At 57.0% G+C, this 20,652-nt stretch overlaps 3 protein-coding genes and 1 long non-coding RNA gene across 20 annotated transcripts in view; 2 read left to right on the top strand and 2 right to left on the bottom strand.

Moving 5' to 3' along the window:
• PPME1 (protein phosphatase methylesterase 1) overlaps positions 1-6,102 on the top strand; it is a 34,818-nt gene extending 28,716 nt beyond the window's left edge. For 6 of the 11 annotated variants that reach the window (XR_012622183.1, XR_012622187.1, XR_012622191.1 and 3 more), the window contains 3 exons: positions 342-409; positions 1,042-1,182; positions 1,732-4,015. Coding sequence is in view for 2 of the 11 variants with exons in the window: in XM_074816566.1 (XP_074672667.1) it covers positions 342-409; positions 1,732-1,750 (87 nt within the window). In the remaining 9 variants the exon portion in view is untranslated. Of the gene's footprint in view, positions 1-341; positions 410-1,041; positions 1,183-1,731; positions 4,016-4,430 lie in introns of those variants that run through there. The other 5 variants (XM_074816566.1, XM_074816567.1, XR_012622186.1 and 2 more) reach the window with 4 other exon arrangements.
• Positions 6,103-7,570: 1,468 nt separating this feature from the next.
• P4HA3 (prolyl 4-hydroxylase subunit alpha 3) lies at positions 7,571-14,518 on the bottom strand. 4 transcript variants are annotated; one of them, XM_074817040.1, is made up of 13 exons: positions 14,327-14,518; positions 13,638-13,780; positions 12,938-13,158; positions 11,961-12,110; positions 11,813-11,864; positions 11,476-11,633; positions 11,215-11,391; positions 10,756-10,820; positions 10,430-10,589; positions 9,566-9,628; positions 9,197-9,265; positions 8,039-8,135; positions 7,571-7,848 (listed from the first exon to the last, which is right to left on the bottom strand). In XM_074817040.1, exons 1-13 carry the CDS (start codon positions 14,506-14,508, stop codon positions 7,778-7,780), a joined length of 1,608 nt encoding a protein of 535 aa, XP_074673141.1. In that variant the 5' UTR covers positions 14,509-14,518; the 3' UTR covers positions 7,571-7,777. The 4 variants fall into 4 exon arrangements, 3 of the variants coding, with proteins under 3 accessions (XP_074673141.1, XP_074673140.1, XP_074673142.1); XM_074817039.1 differs by having other exon boundaries at positions 9,566-9,718; XR_012622291.1 differs by having other exon boundaries at positions 7,761-7,848; positions 9,566-9,623.
• Positions 14,519-16,426: 1,908 nt separating this feature from the next.
• LOC141919950 (uncharacterized) lies at positions 16,427-17,317 on the top strand. The gene is made up of 2 exons (XR_012622192.1): positions 16,427-16,605; positions 16,699-17,317. It is a non-coding gene; the product is annotated as an uncharacterized LOC141919950 (long non-coding RNA).
• NEU3 (neuraminidase 3) lies at positions 17,292-20,513 on the bottom strand. 4 transcript variants are annotated; one of them, XM_074816569.1, is made up of 4 exons: positions 19,854-20,513; positions 18,874-18,929; positions 18,535-18,756; positions 17,292-18,388 (listed from the first exon to the last, which is right to left on the bottom strand). In XM_074816569.1, exons 2-4 carry the CDS (start codon positions 18,898-18,900, stop codon positions 17,429-17,431), a joined length of 1,209 nt encoding a protein of 402 aa, XP_074672670.1. In that variant the 5' UTR covers positions 18,901-18,929; positions 19,854-20,513; the 3' UTR covers positions 17,292-17,428. The 4 variants fall into 4 exon arrangements, with proteins under 4 accessions (XP_074672670.1, XP_074672669.1, XP_074672672.1 ...); XM_074816568.1 differs by having other exon boundaries at positions 18,535-18,759; XM_074816571.1 differs by lacking the exon at positions 19,854-20,513 and having other exon boundaries at positions 17,292-17,978; positions 18,063-18,388; positions 18,535-18,759; positions 18,874-19,013.
• Between the last annotated feature and the right edge of the window lie 139 nt (positions 20,514-20,652).

The raw sequence follows: 20,652 nt of genomic DNA on the forward strand, positions 1-20,652 counted from the left end.
ACCTTTTTTCCCTGCTAGACTTAGATACTGTTGTAAGAATTACTGAAAAAGGTGGAGAAAAAGTTTGGTCAGTTCTTGATTGTGAGATCAGTGTCAGAGTAAAGGTGGAAGCATGTAGTTCCTTTTTTTTTATATAAAAGTGTGCTATACAGAGCTCTTAGTTTTAAAGGAGCAAACTTGGTTCAGCAAGAGGGTCCTGAGGACATGAACCGTTGGTGGAGATGCTGCAGTCTTTGAAACCTGACTGGATTTCTTGTTATCTTCCTGTCCCTTTAAATTCTGACCGATTTTTTTTTTTTTTAAATTTATTTATTTTTTAAATTTTTTTCCCCTTCCCTCAGGTTGCTGAAGCTGTTGCGACGTTCCTGATCCGTCACAGGTTTACAGAGCCCATCGGTGGATTCCAGTGGTAAGGCTCTGTGGGTGCTGGAGCTGCGCAGTCCTCGAGCAGAGCTCTTGCTCTTACTCCCTGCGTGTTTGGCTCTCAGTGTGGGAGGTTGGAGCTTTAGCAGAATGTTGAAAACCACATGTAGACAAACAGCTTTGAATCACAGCCAGTAATATATTTGATGTTTATGTGTTCTGTCTAAACTTCTCGCGTATTAACTTGGATTAATGAAACCTCCTCCCTTGGAGGGGAGGAGCGAAACAGATCCTCCCTAGCTGATTCCTTTCTTTATAGCCTGCTAGAAGGCAGGATTACAAGCTTTATGGTATTTAGTTTAAATAGCATTTTGTTTAAGTAATCAAGGCCCTGTGTTTTGGAAACAATTTGCACGCTTCTTTGGCCAAGAAATACTGGTGAGATTAGACAGGTAAAGCTGTGTGCTTCATGTTGCAGACTTTCTGTGCTTATCTCATGTGTTTTCGTGTCATGATGAACTGTAGAAGCCAGGCCTCTGCGATCAGCCACGCAGCAGTGAGAGTAGATTGTGACTGATAAGGTTGATCGGAAAAACTCCCAGAGTCTTAGTTACAGTACCATAAAGCTAAGAACTAAACTAATGCTTAGACCTCCTAGAAGGTGCTAATCTGTTTTAGGATCATCTTTCAGGTGGATGGTAAAATAAGCAGGTTTCTTCAGCAGTCCTGAAAAGTCTTCCTGCTTTTAGCTAAGAATTCTTCAACAAAAGCTGTAAGCCCCAAAATGTGTGATGCTGTAGGACTGGCAGTGCTAAAGAGGTATTACTGGATGATCTCTTTCTTTTTTCCCCTTTATCCTGTGCCCTTGGGGATGAAACAGTAGAAGTGTAGGACTGTGAACTGCGTATTTTAAATCCAGTGAAAGGATATACTGTAGGTTGATGTGTAAATGGTGAGGGAGGGAGAAGACCAAAGGATTGTACGGCGTTGTATTGTTGAATCCCCACCAGGTATTTGGCAACCGGTGCTGTCTCTGTGAGTCTTTGAAGGCCTGTTGCTCCTGCTCATGCTCTCAAAAGCAGCTTTAAAACAAGAGGCTTTGGGAAAGTGAGGTGGCTTGCTGGCCTTATTGTGTCCTTAAGCCACAGACAGCAACATACTAAGCTTTTGTGCTTCTCACTATTACGTAGCTTACCAGTCACTGTTGAATGCATCAGTGCTGATTTTAACCTGCGTGATAAACTCCTTTTGGCCTTGTTTTACCTTGGGTAACCAACTAAATTTAGGGTGTTGCAGAGTCAAATATCTGCAGAGAACACCTTGATTTTAACATGTGACCTCTCTTCTGCTCTCCTTTTTTCCTCCTAGTGTGTTTCCTGCTTGTTAATAGCCTGGTGTTCTCCAGCACTGAGTCCTGTTGTAAATAAACTGCACCAGAGGCCACTGTGATGTATCCATATCCTTTCATCTCTCCAGTTCAGCAGCAGTGAGAAGTTGGTGTGAGATTCATCCCCTAGAACTAGTTCTCCAGAATGTGTAAATGCTTAGGGACTTCCTTGCTGGGAAGCAGCTTGCACTGAAGACCATGAAAAGCTCTTCAGGCCCTTGGAAGTGGGCTCCTCTCTGCTGCCGCAAGGAAAGACCTCCCGAAATCCCAAGTAGTTGATCATACCGATCTCCATCAATTCTCAGGCTTTCTTGGACCCAACTGCAAAGGGGCCGTTGGCAGTCCAGATCCACCGAGGGCATTGCAGCATAGCCAAAGGCTTCAGGATTTCTCCATGGAATCGTCTAATCGTCTTTGAAGTGCCCCTTAGGTTTGTTTTTTATATACACGTTTCCCCTAAAGCAGACGAGGAATCGGCTTCACTGGGAGCTCAGGTTTCGTCTCACCAATGCCAGCCTTATGGGTTAAGCTGCGGGAAGAGCCTAGATGCTACTTCCCTGCGCAAAGTTGGACTGGACTGTAAAACAAAAAGGCGAGGGAGGACCGTGAGCTCCATTTCAGAGTCTTGCAGCTTTCTTAATACTCGTTTCAAGTTCTCACTGAGAAAAAGAGCCTGGATAACTCCGACTACTGCAGACACATAACAGGCAGGGGACGCTGGGCCTGCGTTTATGGGGAAGACCCAAGAGCAGCAGTAACACCGTGGTCTGCAGGCAGTTTGCCTCTTTGGCCGTTCTCTGTGCCTGGAATGTGTTTATGCTTCCCTTCTTGTAGCTGCTACACACAACCGAGCAGAGATCAGCGCCTTTTGGATGAAAAAATGCAAAATGTGCGGTAGATAAAACCCTGGAAGAGCTTGGAGTCAGTCCTGGTGATGTTGATGCAGAGGTGTAGGCAGCTGCTGAGTTATGCTCCCCCCAGTATTGGAGGAAAGACCTTGTTTTCACTGTCACTTCCTAGATCGATTCACTGCCTGCCTTCCATATTTCCCTGTAAATGCAGTAGTTACACGGAGAGCTTTTCTTCAGGGTTAAATTATCCACAGACAGTTTGTCAGATTGCTTTCACCTAAGAATCACGCTTGAGCGTAAGAGCAGACACGTTTTGGGGCAGTTTTCCTCAATGTTTTGCTGGTGGATGTCTGAAATCTTTTTTTCTTTTTTTTCCCTTGTGTCCACAACCCCTTGATGCTGTATGATGAAAAGCAGTATTTTAACGCTGTTTTGCTGAGGCAGAGTTCTGTTGTTGGGCGGATTTGGGAGCTGCGATGCGTGTCTAGGCGTACGTCCTGTGACAAGAGCCACCGTGAATTCTTGGCAATTGAGAGGTGCAGTTGGGGCAAAGGGAGAGGGTGTGAAGAGCTGGCAAAGCCCGGTTTAACGTCGGCGTTCACCCTGATGGAGAACCACTTGTCTCCTCTGATTCATTCCCGTGTGAGCCGTGGACACAGCAGTCATGGCGTTGTTCCGTGTCCCTTCCCTGACATGTCAGGGTGGGAAATGCCTGACTTAGAGACAAGAAAACCTCACTCCAGAGAGCTCTCCTGTCCTGGCACTTTGGCTATCAGCACTCGGGTGTTAAAGAGCAATTGCTGGCTCCTGGCACTTCCCTCCGTAAGTCACCGTGTTAATTATTGCATTAGTTTACTGTGACCTTGACGTTAATGTCCGCCCCTGGTTTAGATGCTGATGGATTAAACGAATCTTCAGTAGTTGAGATGCAAAATAGTACTTTCCCCAGCTGTATCCTGCAAATTGGCAAAATTCTCAATCCTTTCCAGGTGAATCCTGCGTTCAAATTGTTAGAGATTTAAGTACTACAGTGTGTATGTCCAGAGTCTCACTTCACGGGATAGTTAAGCATGTGCCTGTTGTCATACTCATGAATGATCTCAGTAAAGTCACATTCCTCCCTGCTGAAGTAACTTGGAGGATCTGGCTTGGAGTGATTCGTTGTGGTAACTCCTCGCATTTGCCTCTCATGTTATCCCTTTCATTTGCTTTTACAGTTTGTGAGATCTTAAAAAAAAACCCTCAAACAACAAACAAAACCCGCTGTGGAAAGCAAAAGAAAATCAGTTTTGTATTCTGTAGAAGCACCGTTGGAAAATGAATGACTGTTTCCGAATCCTGTGGGCTCCCCAGAATTATATTTTGTTGTTAACATTTGAGAAGTGAGTGAAAAAATAAATATTTCAACAGCCTATTTAATGTGGCGTTTGCTCCGTGCCAAGCTCTCAGTCCTGACTTGCACAGACTAGGTAGATGTTCAGGGACTCACGTAGTGCTGGCTTCAGGAAAAAAAAAAAAAAAAAAGGTGCCTACGGGGGCAGGAGCAAGAGCGTGTGGGTGGGTGGAGGGGGAATTCCTTTCGGCTGTGTCGAGCCACGTACATTTTTGAGACTGTACTTTTGTCTGAAAAATATTAATGCTCCTGTTGCGGTTTCTTCTCCCTTTTCAGGGAGCTGCAGGCAGAGATAGATGGTGTTTAGGTGAAGGATAGCACAGGCCGTGGTGAAAGTAGCTGCAGAGAGAAGAAATGTTCTCTTTGACTCATGAAAAATGGGGACATCTAGAAAATCCCCCCATAACCACCAGCTTTTCCCTGCGTTTTTCCACAGCCTGCAGCATTGTACTGTCTCCGTGTAAAAGCAGAGAAGAGGCTGTCTGCATTGAAAGGATGCTGGTTTTACGCTGGCGCTTTCGATTATTTAGAAATCTTGCTTTTGTTCCAGTCGTTGGATTGAGGATCGGTGGAAACTTTCACAATGGAAAATCGCAAGGCTGAGCAGGAGCAGGAGATGCAGTTTGGGAGGCTGCTTTGTTGCAGGGTTCACTTCTTAAATTTTTCAAATCAGACCCAGGGTGGGTTTTTTCTGCTATAATCCTGGATTATATGCACCAGACAAAACCCACGGCGATTTGTAGATTCCAGGAGCGCTGAGATTGTTGGAAAAAGACATTTCCTGTATTGCAGAATTGTGTAGCTTTGCTTTGAATACAGATCCTGCGAACGCAGAGCTTGGCTCCGTGTCCTTCCACGTGCTTAAGCCAGCACAGTTCCTCCGTGCTTGTGTTTTGAAAACGCTGTTAGTGACCGGGGTGATCGATACACACAGACGCAGGCACTCGGCGTTGAAATGGTGGCCAAATCGCGTCGCTCTACAGCGCTCGCTTTTCTTTTGAGCCTCTTTTTTTTTTTTGTCTTCAGCCTGCCCTGGTCCAGATGTGAAGTGAGTGGGAGATGATACCAAAGCCAATTAAAAATACCGATTCTTATTGCGACTGAAGGTCACTTTCTGTGCAACTGAGACACCCTCTGAGAAAAAAAAAAAAGCACTACAGTAAAGCACGGAGTGACTTCTAAACTCCCCGTGGTCGGGGAACTCTCAGAGGTGGTGGTGGTGTGGTAGATCCCATTGGTGACACCAGTAGCCCAGTAAATACCGTGCTGGGGGAGTTCAGAGTGAACCTCCTTGCTTTTCCTCTCTCTGCCGCGCGGGGCTGAGTGATTGCAGTAGGGCAAAGCCACTTTGCTGGCTTCTCGTTCAGCCAGACCGTGCCAGGACTCTGAAAACTGTTATCAGTGTGCTGCCACATTTAACAGGGTCTTCGGTGAACGGAGGAGCACCCGGCGGGTATTGGAGCAGGAGAGAGCGAACAGCTTTGTGCTGATGTTCTCCACCTCCTCGACTTTCGCGCTGATGTTTCTCCTCCCCTCCGCTATTGCCTTTTATCTGAGTGTTGAAGGTGTCTGGCAGTCAGCCGTTTGCTGGTTTGAACTGGTGCTCAACACTCCTGAAAATCTAAACCTTAGATCTTCAGGTAAGGTCCAAAAAAATAGTTGATGGGTTGCCACTTCCAAGAAAACTTGGCCCTGGTGCGTTATAACACCCGTGTCTGAGCCTGGTGCTCCGCTCACGACCCGAAACTGCTGTTTGTGAGGCCCAAACCTGCCTCCCTTGGCTGTATCATCTGCCCTGATCCATCCGGTTACGCTGCACCCTCGGCACCTTGTCCCTAAAGCATCCGAAACCTGCGGGATAGCGCTTGGGTGTTTGCTCCGAGCTTTGCTGTTGGATGCTTGGCTGGTTTAAACCAAGCTTTCCCAGTCTGGCGGGCTGACCTCTTACCACGTGCTGCTCTTTCCAGAAGGAAAATGTGTGTGTGTGTGTGTGTGTGTGTGTCAGTTCTCCGGAGACCGCGCTCTGTGTCCCGCGTCAGCCTCATCCTCTTCGTGTCTTGTTCAGTGTCTGTTTCTCTCGCCTACAAATAAAGCATTTGTGAAAAGCCTGGGGTAGGAACTCCTCCTTTCCCTTCAGCTGCGGTCCTGGGGCTCCTCGGAGCAGCAGGAGGAAGGGTGTTGATCCGGCTGTTCCTGGGCCAGCCCCAAGCCTTGGCTTTTTCTGGTGACTCACAGAAGCCTCTTGTCATCCAAAATATTCCCCCATCCCTTCTCCAGTGTGGGGAGGAGGGGGGGGGGGGGGATGCTTTAACCACAGCTTTTGCTTTTTCCCCTCCCCTCCATGACCGATGGCTCCCACGTGTACAGAAACATCTGAAAGTAATAAACCACGGTGCTCTGGCTGTTAAATAACCTGTGCTGCGTTGAACCGTGTGTTTTATAATACTCTGAAAATGGTGGGGTCGTTGTTCCTAGCTGAAGAGCAGGAATTTGGGGAAATTTGCTCTGAAATTTTGCAAACTCTCACATTCAAGCAGGCTTAACAGAGCTGGAAAGGGTTCCTGGAGCCTCTTCCTGCTGCTCCAGCTCATCCCGTGTGCCTACAGAAGGGTTAATCTGAGGCTGGATAAACACTGCCACCGAGTGATAAATGCACATTTTTGAACCCAAAGTGAGCACTGGGAGACGTCAGCTTGGCGTTTTTATCCCCCTCCCCAATTTTTGTCCTTTTCCTTCTAACTAGCAAAGAGGCTGAGAGGTGATGGAGTGGCCTGGACCCACCCCCGGGGAGCTGGGTCTCCCCAGGCCGTGCTCCCCTCTCCCTCTCCATCCAGGAGGGTTTTAATCTCATCCAAATGTCACATCCATGGGGCTGGATGGATGTGGAGTCAGGGAGGGGGGGAGGATGGTGTCCTCCAGCTTCATCCCCACTTCAGCCGGGCTCTCCCCCATCCCAAATACCCAGGGAGAGCGATGCGGGGTCCCTGCCCGATCTCCGGGCGCTGCCGGAGAGCCCTGCTGCCTCTTTTTTGCCTTCCAGTCACGCAGGTGCTGCGGTCGGGCCGGAGAAAGGGAGCTTGTGTGCGGGGTCCCGGGGGAGCGGCGCTGGCACAGGCGTGCTCCGAGCACGGGCAGGCTGGGGGCCGGGGTGGCTGGAAGGCAACGGCTGCCTTCTCCTTCCCCAAGGTCCCTCTTACAGCCACTTCCCTGCAAAAAAACCCCAAAACAACCCTTGTGGGGTGCAAGGGAGGGGGGCCCCATGCAGTTGTTGGGACAAGAACGGAGTGGGGGGCTGCACAATCAGGCCCAAGATGCAGCCAGGCACTGCAGCAGGTTTATTTGAGGATGGATAATGTACTGTCTTTGCTCTAATCCTCTATGGCCATTGAGTTCACTCTGAAGCCTACTGATTACCATAGAAATACTATGTCACTAACTGCCTGTCCTTTTAGCAGAGAGTCTTTTCACCTAGGGCTGGAGAAAGGGGCTTGAAGGTGAGTTAAGGGTCCAGGCTGGAATCAGGGGTGAGGGGACGCAGACACATACACACATCCCATCAGGTACCACACTGAGGTATTTCCCTCTAACTCCAATTTAGTGTCTTTTGACTTTATTTTCGCCAGATTCAGCCGTGGCTGAGCAAGTGCTACCGCCCCCAATAACACCTCACGCCGCTGCCACCCCCTTCCCTCCCTCCTCTTGCTGCCAGCCTTGGGGACATCCCCAGCTGTGCCGGGGTGGCTTTGCCACCCATGGGTGCCACCTCCTTGAGCCCGCAGCACCTCAATCTTGTGCATCGGTGCTGCATGGCCGCCGAAACTCCTGCCCGTGCTCATGGATCCACTTATTCGCCACTGGAAGGGATAAGGACAAGGACCCCCGTCTGCCTCCGTCCCCCTGCACCCGTCCCCGACCCCACTCCGGTACCAGTGATTTGTTTTCCCCTGTTACCCCGGATTTTTCTGGGTTCCCAGCCCCTCTCGCTCCCCCTGGCCGGAAGAACTCCCCCTCCACCCCAGGGTGACACCAGGGACCGTCTCTCACCCCACTTGTCCCCAGCCAGGACGGGGCAGCCGGCGTGCAGGGTGTCCCCATCCCCGTCCCCGTTCCTCCGCAGGTTCCACCAGAAGAGAGCTGCGTTCTGCAGAGCAGAGAGGGAGCCCCGGGGTTTGGCACCCCAAAACCAGAGCCACGAGCCCCAGAATTGGGGTTTGGAACCCCAAAACAAAGCTGAGAGCCCAGGAGTTGGGGCTTGGCGCCCCAGAATTGGGATTTGGAACCCCAAAACAAAGCTGAGAGCCCTGGGGTTGGGGTTTGGCACCCCTAAAACAGAACCAGGAGCCCCAGAATTGTTTTGGCAGCCCCAAAACAGAGCTGGGAGCCCCAGAACTGGGATTTGGAACCCCAAAACAAAGCTGAGAGCCCTGGGGTTGGCGTTTGGCACCCCAAAACAGGCAGGAACCTAAAGGTTGGGGTTTGGCACCCCTAAAACTGAACCAGGAGCCCAAGGATTGGAGTTTGGCACCCCAAAAACAGCTGGAAGCCCCAGAATTGGGGTTTGGAATGCCAAAATAGAGCTAGTAGTCCTGAGGTTGGGGTTTGACATCCCAAACTGGAGCCAGAGGCTGCAGAATTGGGGGTTGGAAGCCCAAAATAGAGCTGGGAGTCCTGGGGTTGGGGTTTAACACCCCAAAACAGGCAGGAGCCCAAGGGCTGGGGCTTGGAACCCTTGAAACAGAGCTGGGAGTGCTGGGGTTGGAGTTTGGTACCCTAAAACAGAGCCAGGAGCCCCAGAATTGGGTTTGGCACCCCAAAACAGAGCCAGGAACCCAAGGACTGGGGTGTGACACCCCTAAAACAGAGTTGGGAGTCCTAGGTTTAAGGTTCTGGCATCCTAAAATAGAGCTGGGATCCCCGAGATTGGATTTGGGCACCCCAAAACACAGATGGGAGCCCCAGGGTTATGGTTTGGCACCCCGAAACAGAGCTGGGAGCTGCAGGATCAAGGTTTGGCAACCCTCAAAGGGAGCCAGGAGCTCCAGGGTGGGTGTTTGGCACCCCAAAACAGATCAGGGAGCCCCGGGGTTGGGGTTTGGCATCGGGACAGGCTCAGCCACAACTCCCCTGCGAGAGACGAGACACAAGAGAGCAGCGTCCCCCCCTTCCCCGCTACCAGGGGGGGCTCATGCGGGTCCCCCTCACCTTAACCACGGGCACGCTGAAGTTGGCGTAGATAAAAGCTGTGGAGCCTCCGGCCTCCACTGCGCTCAGCTGAAAAAGGAGCAAAAAAGGAAAAGGAACAAAAATATGAGCCATGGCCCTGCCCTTCCCCCTGTGATGTGGCTGCTCTGCATGGGGAAACTGAGGCACAAAACCTCCCTCGGTCCCCAACTGTGTTTCCCTCGCTACAGCATGGCACAAGCTCTTAAATACTCTGAAGATATCATTTAACACCCCACCACAGTCTGATTTAGGGCTGCCCTCACCCGTCTCAAACCCTGTTCACTCTGAACCCTACTGATGACCAAGCAAGCGCAGTCTCTCTAGGTCCGGAAATGAGGGTGGACTCACGTAGATCATGACTGTGGCGATCCTGTTGCCCGACTTCATTCTGTAAAGGGGGCTCTTCCTGGACTGCCCCAAGAGCGAGGGGGTGGGGACAGTCAGTCTCGTGGGGACGACAGTCCCACGCTGGCACGGTTCAGCCTGGAGGCACCTCCCACCCTAACAGAGCTGGTGGCTCTGAGCTGCCCATAGGGAACGCTCTCCCTCTCCCTTCTCGTCCCTCCCTCCTTCCTTCCCTCTTTCCTCCCTCCCTTCCCAGGAACATCCCAGGGATCACCATGGGGACACCCCCAGGGACCATCCAGGGCCCTCCCTGCTCCAGGAACATCCCAGGAGCATCATGGGGACCATCCCAGGGTCCACCTCCAGGGACATCTGAGGGACCAGCCCAGAGACCACCCCAAAGACCATCCCAGGGACCAGTTCCAAGAACATCCTACGTACCATCCCCAGATTACCCCATGACCACCCCAAGGACCACCCTGGGGACCCTCCCTCGGGGCACCATCCCAAGGATCCCATGGGGACCACTCCAAGGTCCACCCCAGGGACATCTGAAGGACCAGCCCAGAGACCACCCCAAAGACCACCCCAGGGACCAGTTCCAAAAACATCCCAGGTACCATCCCCAGATCACCCCATGACCATCCCAGGGACACCCCGCTCTGGGCACCATCCCAGGGATCCCATGGGGACCACACCAGTGTCCACCTCCAGGAACATCTGAGGGATCAGCCCAGAGACCACCCCAGGGACCAGTTCCAAGAACAACCCAGGGACCAGTCTGGTGACCGTCTGAGAGACCACCCCAGGAACCATCCCCAGACCACCCTATGACCAGCCCATGGACCACCCCAGCAGCTCCCTGACCGTGGCGTGGTCGAAGTGTGGCTCGTAGTGGCCTCCCAACCCATAGTTGACCACCTGCAGGTACTCGGCGTAGGGTGGCCGCAGGTCCAGGCCGGTGACAGCAGCGATGCGCTGCTCCAATGCCCGCACCACCGGGTCGGCGGTGTCCTTCAGCCAGGCGCTGCGGGAGCACCTCACCTTCAGCCCCCCCCCCCCAATTCACGTGTGGCACTGCTGGGTGTGGAGGACCCAGGCCTCCCCAGCGTGGCTTCACCACCACCTCAGTGGTGGCAATGGGGCCATGGTGGTCCCGCTGGCTGGAGGACAAGGGGTGGGGTGGCTTCTACCTCTTGCTTATCCGGTACTCGGCTTTCTGCTGCTTCTCCCCAGAGGCGACCACGGACCTCTGCAGCTGGAGGAGGGGGATGTTGCTGCAGATGGGGACCCCCACACCAAGCAGGGACCCCGGTTGGGGTTGAAATTGGGAGGTTTATACCAGCTGGTGGCCAAACATCCCCACCCCAAGGTGTCCCACCGGGGTGATGGATGCAATTGGATCCAACACAGTTGGGTGTCACCAAGTCAAGCCTGGCTGGGAAGGGTTTTAGGGGCATGCGTGGACCTGGTTTCTCCCCAAAACCTTTTGGGGTGCTCACCCACCCCGGGCTCTTGCTGCAGGAAGCTTTGGCTAAACCCTGGCTTAAACCCTCTCCTATCTTTGCATGCTCAAGGTGGTCCATCTTGACCATGTTCTTGGGGCATCCTCCTCCAGGAGAGGGACATCCCTGGGGACAGGGATGACTCACCCAGGGTCCTGCCAGCCCCTTGATGGTCTCGGCCTCGGTGTCACTGACAAAATCGTGGTACAAAGCCACGTAGGGCTGGATCTGGACCACTTCCTTCTTGGCAGGCTGGAGCAGGAGGTAGGGGCTGCCGTTGGTCTCGTAGGAGCAGCTAAGGCGCAGAAACTGCTCCAGGGATGGCTGGGGAGAGAGAGGACCAAGGAGGGTGTGAGGAGGGGGACAGTGGTGGAATGGGGGACTGTAACAACCCCCTGCCAGACCCACCTGCCCCCCTGAGCGCTGGCACAGCTCCTCGTAAGCGTCGCGGCTCTGCAGGCGGGTGCCGTTGGGGCGCTGCAGGGGTCTGGGGCTTGTCGCCGTCCCCATCTCCAGCAGCTTCTCGTACTTGACCACGTTCCTCGCCACCCTTCGGTTACTGGGGTCTGCCAGAGAGGTGGTGTCACCCAAAATGCAGTGTCCCCATCCCCATGGCATCAGTCCCCGGAGAATTACCGGGGGAGGGCAAGAAATGGGGTGAGGGAGGCTGGTGCCGTGCAGAAGTGATGGAGACACCCCAAAACTTCTCCCCACCTCCTGCCACATCAGAGGTTGCCCCACGTACCGTAGTGGAGAAACTCCTTGGAGAGGCTCAAGGCATGGGAGATGTTTCCAGCCTGGATGGGTGGAGCGGAGAGCCCGTGAGCATCCCCCTGCCTACAATTCAGCTCTGCCAGGCACCGCGAGGATGGGGATGGGACTCGTGGCCATACCATGAAGTAGGAGAAGGCAAGATGGTCCAGAGCATCCTCCAGGCTGCTCCGGTCCTCAGGGTTCCAGCTGCCGTAGGAGAGGCGGAAGAGGCCAACAGCTTCCTCCAGCCACGCGATGGAGTGGTAGTAGTCGCCCGTGTCGTAAGCCACCTGGAAGGCAGCGCGTCGCCCAGACCCTCCGACAGGGCCAGCCTGGCCTGCATCCCAACCCCACACTATCCCTTCCCGTCCCTTCCTGACTCATCCCATCCCCTTCTCATCCCAATCCCATCCCCATCCCCTCCCGTCCTCTCCCTGCCCTGTCCCACCCCATCCCATACTATCCCATCCCTCTGCCATGTCATCCCATCCCATTGTGATTCCCACCCATCCTGGCCCATTGCACCCTGTCGCTTTCCCCATCCCCATCCCCATCCCCATTCCCTCCCACGCCATGCCCATCCTGCCCCACCCTTCCTTTCCTGTCCCATCCTCATCCATCCACATCCCCATTTCCATTTCCTCCTGCAACTCCACTTCCACCTCACCCTGTCCCATCCCATCCCATCCCATCCCATCCCATCCCATCCCATCCCATCCCATCCCATCCCATCCCATCCCACGCTCTGACACTCCATCCCAGCTCTGCAGTGACACTCAGAGGACTCTACCCTGAACAAAATCCCCTCCCAGGGATTTACAGACCCACTTTGACCCCCGGGCGGGGACCAACCCTGTACCCAACTGGGTTGCTGGGGCGGGAGGTCTCCCCCAGGCCACCGGCTTGGCTCTTCCCTTCCCCAAGCCCCGAAGCAGTGAGAAGCCCCATTATTTGGGTGAGAGCCGAGAGGCGATGGCAGGCAGGCGGATGCCTGCGGGCTGAGTCAGAGGGGCCCCTCCGCATCCGTGTGAGAAGAAAACCCAAAGTCTATCCCTACAGAAGCAACATCCTGGGCTGGAAAAGCTCTTTTGGGGGGGTCGATGGCTCTCGCCCTCACCTTGCCCACGTGGAAGCAGTCGTCGGCGGAGAGGGAGACGCGTCGGCTGGGGCTGTAGAGGGGCGGCCAGCCGGCGCCGGCTCGCTGGAAGACGCCATTGGCCATGCCCTTGACGCTGAGCGCGTAGACATCCTGCAGCCGCATCAGGGCCCGGGCAGCCCCATCCAGGTCCTCGGCTCCAGGCAGCTCCTGCTCCACCTCCTTGAAGCCATCATGGAGTGCTGAGGGTGGGTAATGGGGTGAACGGAGGGGGATCAATGAGCTTTTGGGGTGCAGTCACCCTTATCAGTCCTTCTCCATCCCTGGGGACCTCACATGTTGCTCCTTCACCCATTCTCCTGCTCCTCCACCCATCCTCCTGTCCCTCCATCCATCCTCCTGCTTCTCCACCCATTCTCCTTCTCCTCCATCCATTCTCCTGCTTCCCCATCCATCTTCCTGTTCCTCCATCCATCCATCCTCCTTTCCTCCACCCATTCTCCTGCTCCTCCACCCATCCTCCTGTCCCTCCATCCATCCTCCTGCTCCTCCATGAATCCTCTGGCTCCTCCATCCATCCTCTTGCTCCTCCATCCATTCCCCAGCTCCTCCACCCATTCCTCTGCTCCTCCATCCATCCTCCTGCTCATCCACCCCTCCCCATCACCTCCTGGCTCTCCCCAGGTGACAGAGGGGACACGTGGCCGAGCATCCTCCATACCCTGGGTGTTCTCAGTGGCCTCGTCGCTGTAGATGACATTGGGCCAGTCGGAGTGAAGACGCTTGATGAGGCTGAAGGCCAACAAGGGGTTGTCCACTGAGGCCTTGGGGTCCTGGTGCAGCGCCTGGACCTTCTCATAAAACCTGCAAGGCACCCACTGGGTGACACTTTGAGTGATGCTCCTGGGTGGTGACCCCCCTGGGGTGGGGTCTAGGGTCTAGCCCCCCCCGCAGAGTGGGGCAGCTTTGCCCCAGCACCCACTTTTTGGCCAAGCCAGGGGTGAGGAAACCCCATCACGGGGGGTGGACCCCATCCCTGGTGGGTCCGTGGGGATGGCCCGTGCCTCGGGGTGCTGTGACCCACATCCCCGGTCCCCAACCCAGGGTTTGGGACACCACGTCCCCCTCTTGGGACATAGCGGGGGGGGGGCGGGGCGTGGCAGCGTCCCGGCTGTTCTCCCCATCCACCAACGTCACCCCAAACTCCTATTTAGGGGAACCCCCAAAAATTGGGTGCTGGAGGGGGGGGTGTGGGCTGCCTTAACCCCCCCCCCTTCCCTCCCTGCCAGGGCAGCACCCACCCTTGGGGCGAGGCTATGGGTGCTTAGAGGGGAAGAGACAGAGGGGGAGCACCCACGCGTGACCACGACAGGGTGTGTGTGGGGGGGGGGGTGTGGGGGGGTCCGGTACCTGGCGAGGCGGCGGAGGCGGCCGCTCTCCTCCCGCAGGTAGGCGCGGAGCCGGCGGAGCAGGCGGCCCTCGGAGCCCAGCGCCCTCCGGACGCTCAGCATGGCCGTGTAGGTCTCGGCTGGGGCGGGGGGGGGCACCAGCACCAGCAGCACCCCCAGCCCCAGCGCCCCCAATCCCCGCATCCAGCCGCCGCCGCCGCCGCCGCCGGGAGAGGGAGGAGGGCGGAGGGGGGAGGGACGGGGAGGCCCCGCCTTGAAGGGGGGTGAGGGGGGGGGGGTGGAGAGGGGTGGGGGGTGCCCCGGATCCGCCACGCTGGCTGGGGGGCGGGGGTGGTGGTGTTGGGCCCCATCCTGCCTGTCCCCATCCTGCCCCAGCATCATCCTGTCTCTCCCCATCGTCCCTGTCCCCCTCTTGTCCCGTCCCCACCGTCCCTGTCCCCATCCTGCCCGTCCCCCTCGTGTCTGTCCCCATCCTGCTCCAGCATCATCCTGACTGTCCCCGTCATCCCTGTCCCCATCCTGCCCGTCTCCCTCGGGTCTGTCCCCATCCTGCCCCAGCATCATCCTGCCTCTCCCCCTCGTCCCTGTCCCCCTCTTGTCTGTCCCCATCCTGCCTGTCCCTGTCATCTCTGTCCCCATCCCATCCTGTCCCCACCCTCCCTGTCCCCATCCTCCTTGTCTCTACCCTGCCCACCCCCATCCCATCGTCTCCCCAACCTCCCTGTCCCCATGCCATCCTGTCCCCTTCCTGCCTGTCCCTATTCCATCCCGGCCCCATCCTGCCCTGTCCTCAGCCCTATCCTGCCTGTCCCCCTCCTGTCTGTCTCCATTTTGTCCCCTGTCCCCATCCCATCCTGTCCTCCTCTTGGCTGTCCTCACCCTGCCTTGGCCTCATCCTGCCTGTCCCTGTCTTCTCTGTCCCCATTCCGTCCCGTCCCCCTCCTGCCTGTCCCAGTGGGGTGAGGGTGGTGGGTCGAGGACGTCCCGCTGGGTTCCCACCAACACTGTGGACACTTTCTCACCCTGAAAAAACTCCTTTTTTGTAGAGAGCAGGTGCTCAGGTGCCCCATCTGCAGGGACAGCACCATCATGGCACCCCAAAATACTCCCTCTTGAGCTGAGCACCCCCAGCCCCCGGCACCCCTGGAGCCACCCAGGGAAAATGGGTGGAACTGGCTGAATTCCCAAAGGAAAGGCCAAAAGAAGTTGGGAAATGTGGGGCGCTGCGCCTGCGCCGAGGGGCTGGGAGGGGCCAACTCTGCCCTGCACCATGGGGGGGTGACGGATGCAAGGACATGATGGGTGCAAGGGCAGGAAGGCATCAGGGCTTGGGGTGAGCTTTGCTCTGAGACCCTCCGCTCCAGGGTCTGGGTACCACGATCCATCGCTCAGCCGTGTCCCATGTCCCCGTCACTCAGCCATGGCCCATGTCCCCATCACTCCATGTCCCATGTCCCATCACTCAGCCGTGTCCCACGTTCCCATTGCCCAGCCATGTCACATGTCCCCATATCACATATCCCCATGTCACATGTCCTATCCTTCAGCCATGTCCCACATGCATCACTCAACCGTGTCCTGTGTCCCCATCACACGCTGTGTTGCATGTCCCCATCACTCAGCCATGTCCCACATCCCCATCACTCCATGTCCCATCACTCAGCCGTGTCCCATGTCCCATGTCCCCATCACTCCATGTCACATGTCCTAAACTTCAGCCATGTCCCACATCCATCACTCAGCCATGCCCGTGTCCCATGTCTCCATCACTCCATGTCCCATGTCTCCATCACTCAGCCACATCCCATGACCCTGCATCACTCCCCCCACCTTCCCCCCCCCCCACCGTCACCCCAAAAACCCGGACAAACCCCCCCAAACCCCAACGCTTTCCTCAATCTCCCCTCACCCCCCTCCCCATCCCCTGGGTCCCCCCTGGCAGCGGCCAGAGCAGGCCACGCCGTCGCCCGTCGCTAAACCCCATCTAGCAACACCCTCCGTCGCCAAACCCCACCTCCCCGGTGCCGAACCCCATAAATACAACCCCAGGTGACACCGGGGTTGTCCCCACACCATGCCTGTCCCGTGCCTGGCCCTGCTCCTGGCCCTGCTCCTGGCCACCGGTCCCCGGCACCCCACCGCCGACGTCCCCCGGGACCCCCCCGCTGATGCCGTCCCCACCGGTGCCCGCCCTTGCGCCCAGCACACGGGTCGCTGCCGCCGCGTCTGCTTCGCCCACGAGACCCAGCGGGGACATTTTGGTTGTCCCCGGCGCTACCGGTAAGATGGGGACACCGGGACCCCCCCCCTCTAAAAAAACCCCCCGCTAACCCCACGACCTTTGTGGGGGGGGTGTGTGTGTGTCTCTTCCAGATGCTGCGTGCCCAAAATGTAGCAGCGGGATGGACTGGGAGGCGACAACGCTCGGGGCCATCCCGCATCCTTCCCCGGCAGGGCCATCTCCCCTGGGATTTTCCCAATATTGGCTGGATTTCACCTGTTTTGGGAGGATTTTGTTCGGCGGCAGCAGCACAGGGAGATGAGGTCGCTGTCACCGTCATGATGCCGCAACTTGTCCCCTACAGAGCAGAATAACCCCCCCCCTTGAGATTTGAGTGCTTTTTCCCATGCGAATATGGGGTGAAACTCAGCCTGAACCAGCAAAGTGAAGAGAACAGCATAAAAAAATGGTAAAAAAGGGGAATTCTCTCTCTACCACATGGGGGGGACACACAGAGGAATCGCAAATAATTTTTACAACTGGTTTTGGGTATTTTTTCCCCAGGGGACCAGCTGCTCTCAATGGCACCTTCTGCATTTTGCCACTACCAGGTGAAAAATGCAAATTTCTGATGAAGCAGCGGCATTTTGGGTGCCGTGCCGGCATCCACCCCCCGCAGCAGATCCAGCCCCTCCCCCAGGTTGCCACCATTCATCTGACGGGTGATTAAAAAGCCAAGCGTTAATTAAATAAAAAGCTATGCGATGCTGAGCCTCCGGCGCATCCAAAATGTGCCGGTGGGGTCCCAGTGTTGCTGCGTTCACCGGCTCCGGCTGCCAGCAGTTGGGAGTGACCCCCCCCCCTTTGTAAAATGGGTCTGATTTAGGAAGATTTGAGGTTCTGCTCGCCGCCGTCGGAGGTGTCCAGGGCGAAGAGGCAGAAGGCGATTTCCTCGCAGGCGCTGGCGGTGCCGCACTCGAACAAGCAGCCGAAAACGCCGCCGGGGCAGACGGCCAGGTCGGAGTAACCAGCCGGGCCTGGGTGCAGCACCCATGGGTGCCACCAACCCGCCCCATCCAGCGGCTCGGGGTTGAGATAGATGCCTAAATCGCGCCGGCGGTGCCGATCGGTGGGGTGGGAGTAGAGTAACCAAGTAGGCGCATCCCCGGCGCCGCTCGGTGCGGCGAAGCTCACCACGCTGCCCTGGCAGCCCCGCGGCGGCTCGCCCAGCGCCCTGCACCGCGCCGAGCGCTCGAAGCGCAGCCCGTTGTCGGCGCTGAACGCCACGGCCCGGCAACGCCGCGGCGCTCGGGCGTTGCAGTAGAGCCAGAGCTTACGGGTATCGCCGGCGCAGATCTCGGCGACCTGGCACTCGCCCGTCCGCCCACCGCCGACCAGGGCACCCTTGTGCCAGCTGCGCCCACCGTCGTCGCTGTAGAAGACGAGGGCGTGCTGCCGGGTGTAGCAAGGCAGCGGCACAACCCCGCACAAACACCCGTGAACGTAGTAAGCGTACGCCGGCACGACCAGGCGCCCCGAACGCAGCTGCACCCCGTGGCCCGGCCCCACGGCGAAGGTGGCCCAATGGGCCAGGTCGGTGCCGACAGCTTCGTCCGTCACGTCCCGCAGCGGGGTCCAGCGGCGGCCGCCGTCGGCGCTGGTGGAGTAGCAGAGGCGAGCGGCGCTGCAGCCCCTCCAGATTTGGCATCGCTCCGTCTTCCCCTGCTCGACGCAGATGCAGAAGAGGAAGACGGTGCTGCTCTTCGCATCGTAGAGGGGACAGGGGTTCATGGTGCGGTGGCCGGGCAGCGTCAACGCCGACAGCTCCTCCACCGGACCCCACTGGCGGCGAGGAGGAAAACGGGGGGGATGCAGCGGTGTTGCTGTACCCCCAAACCGCCCGGTGTCGCTCCCGGGGATGCGCCCGCCGTGATGGAGGACGCAGGTTGTTCCTACAGCCCAGGCGGGTGGTTTTGTTTTTTTTTTACCTCGACCGAGGAGCCTTGCCGACAGCCCCGGCGCAGCACCAGGTACTTGGCGTCCTCGTCCCTGGGCGAGGAGCGTTTCTCGGCGAAGGCCAGGAAGGTGGCGGCAGGGGGGATGTAGAGCAAAGCCGGGATGCGGTAGGTGACCCCGCTCGCCTCCAGAAACAGCGTCTCCCGCAGAAGGACGAGCGGGGCTGCCGGGGGGCTCTCCCCGCCATCCCCCTGCTGCTGGCAGGGTGGGAAGGTCAGATGGTAAAGGGTTAAATGCTGGCAAAAAGGGGGGGAAGGTGGCCCTCGTGCTCCCCCCCCACCCAAGATGAGGGGAGAGGGAGGAGGACAAACCTTGAGGCAGGTGATGGCCTGGGACATGGTGGCCTCCCCGAGGGCCCCGCTGGCGCCTGAAGGGGGGTGGAAGGGGGGAGGGGGAGGTGAGAGCGGAGCCCTTCAGGGGGGGTCCCACCCCACTGTCCTGCCTGTCCGTGGTGTCCCCATGGATGCAGGGGCTCCCCTACATCCACCCCCACGGTGCCCACTCCCCAGGCTGTCCCCAAGGGTGCTGCACTCCCCAGGCCCCCCCAAACCCCATCCCTTTTAGCACCCCCAGTGTCCCCAGCCCAGAGCCCCTGCCCCCCCAGGCCCCAATCCTCCCATGCACCCCCCATTCCCCACATGTACCCCCACATTTCCCAGGCACCCCCAATACCCCAATCCCCCCATGCACCCCCCCAAGCCCCAATCCTCCCATGCACCCCCCAATCTCCCCATGCACCCCTCCCATTCCCCCTGCACCCCTCCCATGCCCCCTGCACCCCCCCAGGCCCTGATTGCTCCCATGCACCCCCCATTCTCCATGCACCCCCCCATTCTCTATGCACCCCCAATGCCTCAATCCCCCCATGCACCCCCCTTTCCCCTCCCACCTGGATCCCCCCATGCACCCCCCATGTCCCTTCAACCCCCCATGCACCCCTCCCATACCCCGTCCCGCCCCCCCCATGCACTCCTCAATGCTGGGACACCCCGACAGCCCCCATGGCCTGTCCCACTGACACCCCTCACGCACCGATCCCCCCGTGCCGTCCCCCCCATGCACCCCCCTGCACCCCTCATGCCCTGTACCCCCCCAACATGCACCCCCGTCCACCCGCAAGCTCGGACCCCCCCGTACATGCCCCTACACCCCCATACCCCCACTCCCTGCATGTCCCGATCCCCCCTCCCCATTCCCGCCCCCCCCCTGCACCCCACTTCCCCTACACCCCCCCGCATGCTCCGATCCCCCCCTCCATGGCCCCGTTAGCCCCCCCCGCAGCCCCGCGCACCCCCCTCTCCGCCGCCTCCGCCGCGCCGGTGTCGCCCCGCCCACGGCCCCGCCCCTTCCTGGCAGCTCCGGCCCGGCCCCCGGAGCCTCTCGGGGGGGGCGGTTTAACGGTGACCCCCCCATCCCAACACTGCACCGCGAAACGCCCCACAGACGCTCCGGAACACGTTTAACGTCTGTTCTTCCCTTTTATTTGAAGAAAAAAAAAAAATTTTTTTTTTTTTTTTTTTAAGAAAATGCCATTTTACAGAAGGAACAGGACAAGAGATGGAACCAGGCAGCGGGACACACATGAACAGTCACACCTGGGAAAAGCCTTTCGCTTTCCTTTTTTTTTTCCCCACCTTTTTTTTTTTTCCACCAGCTGAACATACAGAAGTAGCATATTTACCCACCCTCCCCCAAAAGGCTTTTATGTAAAACAACCCTCTACCCCCAATTAAATACAAAAATAATGAAAACTCATTTGCGAGCAGACAGTTGTTTTACAGAAGGATTTTGTCCTGAAAAAGGGAAAGGTGATGTTAGTGGAATGTGAATGGTTAAACCCCCCCCCCCAGATGCATGGAGCTGTTTGGTAAAGCACTGCCTGATAAAAAATACAGAGGGAATGGGGGCAGCGTCGGTGACAAGCGTCCCCTCCGGAGTGTCCCCACAGCAAATCCTCCACGGTTTGCCCCAGAGGTGGCAGAACCCCCAAAACATGGCCTAGGTTAAAAAAAAAAAAAAAAAAAAAAAAAAAAAAAAAATCTTAGATCCAAGATCAGAAATCCCGCTCATCTAAAATGGAATAGGATTTC

The sequence above is a fragment of the Strix aluco genome, chromosome 2 (assembly GCF_031877795.1).
Source record: "Strix aluco isolate bStrAlu1 chromosome 2, bStrAlu1.hap1, whole genome shotgun sequence".
NCBI lineage: Eukaryota > Metazoa > Chordata > Aves > Strigiformes > Strigidae > Strix > Strix aluco.

Bases quoted from the DNA above. Each gene is read 5' to 3' on its own strand.
- P4HA3 (XM_074817039.1), bottom strand. From the start codon at position 14,508: ATGCGGGGATTGGGGGCGCTGGGGCTGGGGGTGCTGCTGGTGCTGGTG. The intron at 10,821-11,214 runs GTGAGTCATCCC...CCCCTCCTCCAG, and splicing joins AGGGGCTGGCAGGACCCTGG to CTGCAGAGGTCCGTGGTCGC. The intron at 9,719-10,429 runs GTCAGGGAGCTG...CAGCTCTGTTAG, and splicing joins CACACTTCGACCACGCCACG to GGTGGGAGGTGCCTCCAGGC.
- NEU3 (XM_074816568.1), bottom strand. From the start codon at position 18,900: ATGTCCCAGGCCATCACCTGCCTCAAG. The intron at 18,760-18,873 runs GTTTGTCCTCCT...CCACCCTGCCAG, and splicing joins AGGCCATCACCTGCCTCAAG to CAGCAGGGGGATGGCGGGGA. The intron at 18,389-18,534 runs GTAAAAAAAAAA...CCTCGCCGCCAG, and splicing joins GGCAAGGCTCCTCGGTCGAG to TGGGGTCCGGTGGAGGAGCT.